The 9604-nt window shown below is 39.4% G+C and overlaps 1 gene segment (V, D, J or C); it reads left to right on the top strand.

Annotated features, from left to right (window-relative positions):
* The first annotated feature begins 8625 nt into the window (after positions 1-8625).
* Positions 8626-9089, top strand: LOC118575046. The segment is given in 2 exon segments: positions 8626-8671; positions 8755-9089. Coding segments are annotated over 2 exon segments (381 nt in total).
* Positions 9090-9604: the final 515 nt, after the last annotated feature.

Below are 9604 nucleotides of genomic sequence, written 5' to 3'. Positions count from 1 at the left end.
AGCTGGCAGTAGTGGTGCACACCTTCAATCCCAGCACTTGGGAGGCAGCGCTAGGTAGATCTCTGTGTGTTCACAGACACACCCAGCATGGCAGACACACACCTTTAATCTCAATACCAACCATAGAAGACCTGGAGGTCTGTAAAAAACAGGCAGTGACAAGGAGGTCATGTTGTTGTGTTTACAACTAATGAGAAAAACAGAAGAGAAAGTCTATAAAAAAGACAGGACACACAGAAGTAGGTCTCTTCTGGAGAGGAAGGACAGCAGAAGCAGTGGAGGGTAAGGTTTTCCCCTCTTGGTCTGACCTTGTGGTTTTTGACTCTGCAACTGGCTTTGTTTTCTTATATAACAAGACAGTTCCATCTACAAACAGTAAGTTGGAAATGCTTCCTAACAACATTTTAAAACCATTACAAGTCTTCAGTTGATCTCTGCTTAATGGTACCTTTGGGGTCTAATTTTTTGTAGCTCTATCTTATATCCTAAGTAATTAATAGAATCTCCTCTTTTGTTTTTTTCATGAGCAATTTGCAGTCCCCAGAAGGGAAGACTTTTTCAAACATGCTCTCTAGTGTGTCTAAATTTGGATCAGCTAATGAGATATCATCTGTATAATGATAAATTATGGATTGTAGAAACACCATACATCATGTTAGATGGTTTTTGGACAATAAAATATTGGCACAGGGTAGGGCTGTTTAACATTCCCTGTGGGAGGACCTTCCTTTGATATCTCTTGACTGGCTGAGAATTGTTAAAGTTAGGTACTATGAAGGCAAATTTTTTTCCATTATTTCTTGTAAAGGTATGAAAAAGAAACAGTCTTTTAAGTCAATAACTGTCATAGGCCATTCTTTGGATAGCAGTGAAGGAAAGGGTATCCCAGTCTGTAAGAAGCCCATCAGCTGAATTACGTTATTAATAGCTTTCAGAATCTGTCAGCATTCTCCAGTTACCTTATTTTTTTTTTTTAAATAACAAATACAGGAGTATTTCAAGGGCTGGTAGATTCTTTAATGTGTTGAGCATTTAACTACTCTTGAACCAGCTGTTCTAAAGCTTGTAGCTTCTCTTTGTCAAAGGCCATTGTCCAACCCAGACAGTTTATTACTTAGCCATTTTAAAGGTAAGACAGTTGGTACTTCTGAGAGTTCAACAGCAGTTATGCTCTGTTTATATACATCTTGATTGGTTGGTGAACATAATAGCATGTTATCATATTATTTCTAGAAACACGCATTGGTCTGTATTCCCTTACTGTAATTGTAGGACTTTTTATCTGGGTATTCCACTGTTGTAACAGATCTCAGTCGCAAGATTGACTGCTACATTTGCTACATATGGCTTCAGCCTTCCTCTCTGTCCTTCTGGCCCTATGAATTCAACCCATCTTGAACTCTGCTTTATTTGAGATAGGAATGCAATCCCGAGAAAATTGGACATCTACCTCTTGAAGAGCGCAATTCAGGTGCCGTGATTTTGGTGTAATTGTATTCACATCTGCTCCCATGTCTACCAGGCCCTGCAATGCAATATCATTAATTCAATTTCTAAGCTTTGGTCTATGTTCATTATGGAAGTCTGCCAAAATATTTGTTTTATTATGTTCTTTGGAACTTTTGATTTATCTCTCAGAGTTGTTCTATCTTCCAGTGCAGTATAGCTCTTTACACTATTCTCTGGGTAATTTAGTTGTCCTGGAGAGCAATTTCCTCTACAGTGGCTGGAAATGTTTGGACCACATTCAGTTTGGGGGCCTCCAAGAGGCCCCTTGAGGCATTTCCCAATGTTAAATGGTTGCCACATATATCTATTATTGATCTGCACTCATTGGTCCAATGTTGGCCTTTGCTGCATCTTTTACATAATACAGAAAATTTGGGGTCTCCCATTTTTGTTTTCCTAGAAGGAATATAACTTCTAGGAGCACCCTGTGTACAGTTTTTACTTGTATGACCTGGTGTACCACATTTTAAGTATTTATACCCCAGGGCTTCTTCCATCTCTGAGATTGCCTCTCCTATCCCAGCCTCATTACTATAGTTAAGTGTCTCAACACCATTAATATACTGAATCCATTCTTCCAAAGGAGCTGATCTGACCTTTAATGGCATAAATATTCTTTATCATTCTATATTAGCATTGTTAAATGGCAAGGACTCAGTTAATATTTATCTTAATTCTTTATCTGAGACATTTTTCATTATAGCTGTGGTCAGAGTTTGTAAAAATTAGTGAAAGATTCTTTCAGTCTTTGGAATATCTTTGTGTATGTCTCAGTTGGTTTTCTGATTTTGGAATTTTTTTCCAAGCATTTGAATCTGCTGTACAGTGTAGAGATATTTTATGCTTATCATAAGTGGCTTGTACATTCTTATCAGCAAAACATCCCTCACTGAGAATTTGATCTTAGGAGATTTCAAATCCTGTGATTTTACTCTGATGTTCCAGGTTCCTTGCCCTTTCTCACAACCAGCTTTTCCATGGAAACTGCTGGCTATATTCTAGAACAGCTGAAATTATCTGATTCCATTCATCTGGTATGATTCTATTTTGAGGTCAATCATGAATTCAATGTGTCTTACAAATATTGAATGCATGCCATATGTTACTACTGCTTCCTTCTTATGCTTAAAAAAAATCTCTCATTGAAATAGGTTGTAATGTAGTTTTCACATATCACTCAGGGTGGTTATTATCTGCTAGGTCTCATGGATGATGACAGGATAAGCCATTGTATGTGAACCCTTTGGAGTTGTTATGACTTGTATGGTCTTGCCCTCTGCTTATTAGGTCCCTTGTCATCTTTACTGAGAGTTCCTTCTAGGATTTGCAGATGAGCGCCTAAGTTCTGTTTTAGTGAATGAACCTCCTTTGTTGTAACAGATTCCAGAGATTTCATGGAATCATGCAACCTTTTATGTTTTTCTGAAACACGTGATTCCATGGACCTTATTTTATCAATTAATGATATAGAATTTCTGAAGGATGAACTGGTTGTTCAATTTTATCTAACAATTTTCCCCTCTGCACTGCTTTTCTCCTCACATGTCACTGTGATGAATATGGGAGAGCCAGTCATGCCTACAGCACAGTTTGGAAATATACTAAATAAAATCCCAACTTGTATGTATCTGAGGCCTGGATTTTCAAAGTTATAAAGCAGTTCAGTGAAATGTTTTGGATGGATGAGTTAATCTGTAAATTTAGAGCAATATCTTCTAATTTTTGAGCTCTCAAAGGCAAGGTGCTTGGTGTGTTCATTTATATAAATCCAGGTTGGATTAAACTATGTATTTTAAATTTTGGACTGTGTAATCCACACTTGTCTGCACTTTTAAGACTCAATACCCAGAAGTACTCCATGCACATCTGAAAGATTCAGAAAAATGTCTACATCCACTGCAGCTCAAATCAGAGACTTAAGTCAGAATATCACACTTTTATTCCCTCCATAGACAAAGCACCTGAAATGTAATTAGTGTTCCTGGCTAGAAATGAAGTTCTCTCCTCAGAAGAGTCTGGTGCCTGCCTTTCCCATACTCAGAAACCAGCTGTCCTTGAATGTCAGTCCCTTTGGCCCCTTTGTCTAAACCAGGCAACTTCATCTCTGTATCATCCATTCTGGCACCTTTTCCACTTATGTACCCTTCTTACTCCCTGCCTTTGATGGGGATGTTTGTGATGATCTTTGAATCTTGAGGACAAATATCAGATATTCTCCTATTACAAGACACATAATTTAATCATAGATTAAAAGTCATTGCAATGTTGACATCCCCCAGAATAGGAACCTAATTTGGTGCAGGTCTAATTGACAATCCTATCCAAAGGGTTCAGTGCTTCAGCCTGCACTCAGCATTATTGGTTTGGTTAATTTTTTCAGTGTTGTTACAACTTTGTGGTAAGTACATATTCATGGTTTAGACACATCTTGATATCTTTATCTTTTAAACACTTTAAAAGCACGAATAAGTTTTAGTCATAAAAATGAATTGACTGTGTTTGGTGTGGCTTTCTTTAATGAAATGAAAAGACCACTCAAACGTCTTTCCATATATTCAATCACACTCACTCCAACAAGTTACTGCACAAGTTGCTCAACATTAGGCAAATCATATTCCTTTTACGTTTTAAAAACATCAATAGTGACAAGCACAAAGAAGAGAATATCGTGGGTGAACGTCTCTGAAGCTGTGGAGAACATCCAAGGGGACTGTGAATCGCGACTTCCAGCAACCTCTGACCTGCTCCGTTCAGAATCAGAGAGAACTGAGCAAACAAACCATGTATCTGTCTGCAGTCTGTATTTTCTATTGTTATTTTCAAAGTCATCAGAAACAGAGGCCAGCATAAAGATGAAGGCACTGACCACTGAATATATAGAAATCACACATATGTGAAGCAGGGAATTGACAGATGAATAAAGTAAATAAAATATTACTTTTCCATGCAAAGCTAGAGTTTGTAATTGCCAGTCTGCAGATGGCACATCCTCTTACCATATACAAGAAGTCTAGAATATCTATACCTTTTCTGTGAAAGAAGAGTGTACCAACAGGACATTCATGTAGGCACCAGAAACATCAACACTTTTAGCTCTTCATGTGTTTTCCATGCAAAAATGCAGGATAACCAACCCTGGACAAGTAACAGTGTCAAAACCCTTCATGTTAGAGTGAGGGTCTCTCCTCTCAACTTTGCTGCATTGTATTTAACTCACTGCAAGTGTTGTATACTGAGGACCCTGGTCTTATGTGTTACCTACTCTTTATGGGGAGCAGAAATGAACTTCCCAGAGGACTGGTTCTTCTTAGGTCCTAAAACTTAAATCCACCTATAGCTGGAGAGCTTCTCTCCAGGTGCCACCAAGCCCCCGTGGTCCCACAACCCACATATAAAATATTCACTCAGATGCTTATATTACGTGTAAACTGTATGACCATGGCAGACTTCTTGTTATCTACTTCTTCTGTCTTAAATTAATCCATTTTTATTAATCTGTAACTTGTCACTTGGCTCGTGGCTTACCTGTACCTTATCTCTGGCTTGTCATGGCAGTGGCTGGCAGCTCTATGCCTCAGGCTTCCTGTTCCCAGAATTCTCTTCTCTGCTTGTTCCACCTATACTTACTGCCTGGCTACTGGCCAACCAGCATTTTATTTACACACAGCAATATCCACACCACTTCCAGTTTTCATTTTTTTTAAAGGAAGGTTTTAACTTTTACATAGTAAAGAATTATAGTTACAATATTAGGGAAGATATCCTATCTATCTTATATTTGTGAGTCTAAGGTTTTATATCTAATTTATTGTTTATCATAACTAAGGAAAATTGTAACTATCTAGTCTTCAACTACATCAAAGACCTCAGAAGGATATAATATTACCTGAGAAATGGGAGAAGGATGCAAGCAACTTTCGGGAGTCTTGCAGGGTAGACAGAGTCAGCTGGCAGCCTGGACAGTCACCTAATTTTCTTTTGTAAAGTTGTGGCATCTGTCTTTAACCCCTAAAGGGTACTGAGTCTTTTGGTCACTTCTTTTAGTGTCCCCAAAATGTATGACAGTTTTTTTCTGTGAAGCAGCAACCTGAAGGACCATTTTGTCAAAGTTTATTGGTCACCTTTTTATGGTTCCTTCATGGCCAGTTGATCAAGCAGTCCAGGCAAGAACAGTTTCTTGCCCAATTGGCTATTTTTGCCAAGAAGAAGATAAACTCCATATGGAGTCTCTTCAATGCCCATCTTCTTCTCTGAAGTAAATCTGTGCTATAAGGAGCAGATATGTCCCACTGTCCAGAAAGTCTAAATTTTTAAAATATTTTAAAATTTTGTAGGTCTTTGAAGTATTTGAAGATTACCTTTCTATCTGTAATATATCTATGTATACCCAGAAGACTTATGTTAGAAGACCATGTTAGTGGCTACAAATATGATTATCATAGATGCCTAATTATTAATTTATATTTAATTATCCATTACAATTTTAAATGAGCTGTGCAAACATAATACCTTAAACAAGAGTAGAAATATACACACAGTATAACAAAATTAACTTTAAATTTGTATCAATAGTCTAAAATCTATACCAATGTAAAATATTTTAAGCAAGTTGTTGCTCTTTAGAAGTAAATTCATTAATTTCCCCTTTCATCCTATTATATTGGTATGATATCCCCCTTTCTTCTTTAGAAAGCGATTGCATTTATAATCAACCTGTTTTAAATAAAAAAAAATGTGGGTTTTTTTTTTTTTTTTTTTTTTATGTCCCACACCAGAGGGCTCTTCGAGAATCTTTCAACTTTTTTTTTTTTTTATCCATATGCCTGGGTTAGAGATGGAGTGAGCTAATTCCATCTCCAAAGCCAGCTTGATATATTTGGGAAGTTGGGCGTAGTTTTTCTTACTACTTCCGGCTGGAGGAGGGCACTGTATCTTATGGGCCACAAAGAAAATTTTAGGATTATGGAGTAGTACATGGGAATGTATCATTTGAGCCAGTTGTCTTGAAACTGTTTTGGATGTTAGATCATCTGGTCCATGGTGTCATTGGAGACCTTTAAGGGGGTCTTGGCTGGTCAAACCTGATGTATCTTAATCTGGAACAAATCTATAGCCTTTTGCTTTCTGTGGAAACAAAAGCAGAGACTCCTTTCCAAAGCAGCATATCCTTAGATCCAAATTTTGAAGTTAAGGTATCTTTAAAATATACATATTGGTTTATAATCAAATATCTCTCTTTAGTTAAAAATCCCAAAGACAACACAATCCAGATTCTCTGTGTAATATTCACCTTTATGTGGCTTATTTTTATACTACCTCTATTGTCTCTTTAAATACTTTATTTCTAGGTTGTTTCCAGGTTCTGGCTATTACAAACAAAGCTGATACGAACATAGCTGAGCAAATGCCCTTTTGGTATGATTGAGCATTCCTTGGGTCTTGGGCGTGATGGATTCCCAATTTTCTAAGGAAGCGCCATATTGATTTCCAAAGTGGCTGTACAAGCTTGCTTTCCCACCAGCAGTGGAGGAGAGTTCCCCTTGCTCCACATCCTCTCCAGCATAAGCTGTCTTCTGTGTTTTTGATCTTAGCCACTCTGACAGGTGTAAGGTGGTATCTCAGAGTCATTTAGATTTGCATTTCCAAGATCATTATTGATGTTGAGCAATTCCTTCAATGTCTTTCAGCCATTTGAACTTCCTCTGTGGAGAATTCTCTGTTTAGTTCTATAGCCCATTTCTTAATTGGACTGTTGGGCACTTTGATGTCTAATTTCTTGAGTTCTTTATATATTCTGGATATCAGCCCTCTGTCAGATGTCCTTAGTGCATGAGCTGGCTGTTTGGAACCTTGGGCTTACACAGGGACACATGCTCAGTATGGAAAGAGGGGACAGGACCTGCCTGTACTGAATCCACCAGGTTTAAATGAATATCCAAGGGTGCCTTGGTCCTGGAGGACATGGGAATGGAGGGCAGGGGTTGGAGGGAAGGTGGGTGTGGGGGGCGAGAGGGGGGACGGCAGGGGAACCCATGGCTGATGTATAAAATTAAAATATATAATAATAAAAAAGGAAAAAAAAATAAAATGGAAACTCATTAGGAAATAGTAAAAAAAGACTTTATTTCTAAAAACTATCATTTTTATCTTTTACATCTATGTACATTTTCACACACATTGTAAAGCATTTAAAACCTTGTTTCATGTGAATTTGTCTTATTGTGAATCAATTGCTTTGAAGCGTAGCATTTCTAAGACTGAAATGCTGCTGTGGCTGCTGGCTCTGCCCACCTCAGCTTCCCAATATGGCAGTGGTACACTTTACCACCAGCTCTGGGTCTGGAGCCATGTGTACCATCAACTATCAGAAGCAGTTCTATCAAAGCAGTGCATAGCCCAGAAACTTTTTTTTTAACTAGCAAAGGCTAAATCCACCACGCAGCAGAGTAAAGAGCTGGTTGTAGACTCCTCATTCCCCCCACACTGCAGGTCAGACGCAAACACCAGGAACCCACCATAGTAGCTCAAACTGCAGGCTGCTACTAACTTGAGAGAGACAATTAGGAAGCTGTTTTTAGCTCCATTTTAGAATTTTTTTTCTCAGGTTTTAGTTGGGAACTCTTGCGAACATGTTGGGTACCATTTATAGCTGGAGAGCTTTTCTCCAGGTCCCACTAAGACCCAGCAGTCTGGTAGCCCACTTATAAAATGAATAAATAGTCACTTTATTATTTAAACTGCTTGGCCATTAGCTCAGGCCTACCATTGTCTAGCTCTTATTCTTATATTTATCCCATTTCTATTAATGTATACTTTGTCATGTGGCTCCTGGAATAACAGTACCTTATATCTCACTTGTAATGGCGTCAGCTGGCAGCTCACTTTGCCTCCTGTCTCTTCTCTGTCATGCTGTTCCCAGAATTCTCTTCTCTGCTTGTCCTGCCTATACTTATTGCCTGGCAACTGGCCAATCAGCATTTTATTTACACAGAAAGATATCCACAGCATCCACCATCAGAATGAATACCTGGAGAGGGAATGTAAATCTCTCCTGGCTCCACCCACCCCTGGGTTGAAAAGCCAAAGCTGGGCCTGGGAACTCACTGGTGTGCAGCCATGGCCAGGCTTGCTTCCTCATTCCTGCTGCTGATTGTCCCTGCATGTGAGTGCCAAGGCTTCCTAAGGGATGAACTTCCATATGTTCAACCTGTTCCAACCTTACCCTCTGCTTTCTTTTCCTCACAGATGTCCTATCCCAGGTTACCCTGAGGGAGTCTGGACCTGGGCTGTTGCAGCCCTCCCAGGCTCTCAGTCTGACCTGCTCTTTCTCTGGGTTTTCACTGAGCACTTCTGGTATGGGTGTGGGCTGGATCCGCCAGCCCTCAGGAAAGGGTCTGGAGTGGCTGGCAGATATTCGGTGGGATGATGATAAGAGGTACAAGCCATCTCTGAAGAGCAGGCTCACAATCTTCAAGGATACCTCCAACCACCAGGTATTCCACAAGATCATCAGGGTGGACAGTGCAGATACTGCCACATACTGCTGTGCTCAGGAAGCACAGAGACACAGCCTCAGTTGAGAGCTGTACTATATTTCAGGATGGTTCTCAGCTCCATTTCTTCCTAATACAGGACAGGATGGTGATGGATGGGCAGACGTTTTCCTGCTAGCCTCTGGGGTTTCCTCTTGACTTTGAGCAGCAGAGGCCTGGTTTCCTGTCATATCTGCTAGGTCCCTTTTCAGATGTTCAGAAGTGAATGTCTTTCTGTGTTTGGCTATATAAAGATGAAGGGTATCTGGTGCCTAAGCCAGGTGGTTCAGACCTGTGGTTCAACCTAGTCCTTGGTGTCAAATCCCCACAGTAGTTGATTCCAAATTATTGTAGTGTTCACCTTCAGTTAACAAGTGGATATGGGTAAGATGGGCATTAGTGAATCATCACACATAAGTTGAGTCTGCAGACACAGGGGACTCATGGACCCATTACCCCCCAAATATCTCAGGATATTGCCAAGGCTATTGGTTGCTCTCCACAAACTGATGATAAGGCCATATTACTGAAGACAACTCTATAGATTTAGTGAATGCAGAGAA

Source organism: Onychomys torridus, unplaced genomic scaffold, assembly GCF_903995425.1.
Source record: "Onychomys torridus unplaced genomic scaffold, mOncTor1.1, whole genome shotgun sequence".
NCBI lineage: Eukaryota > Metazoa > Chordata > Mammalia > Rodentia > Cricetidae > Onychomys > Onychomys torridus.
Note: the sequence above shows the minus strand (reverse complement) of the source record. Positions and strands in the feature narration are given on the sequence as shown.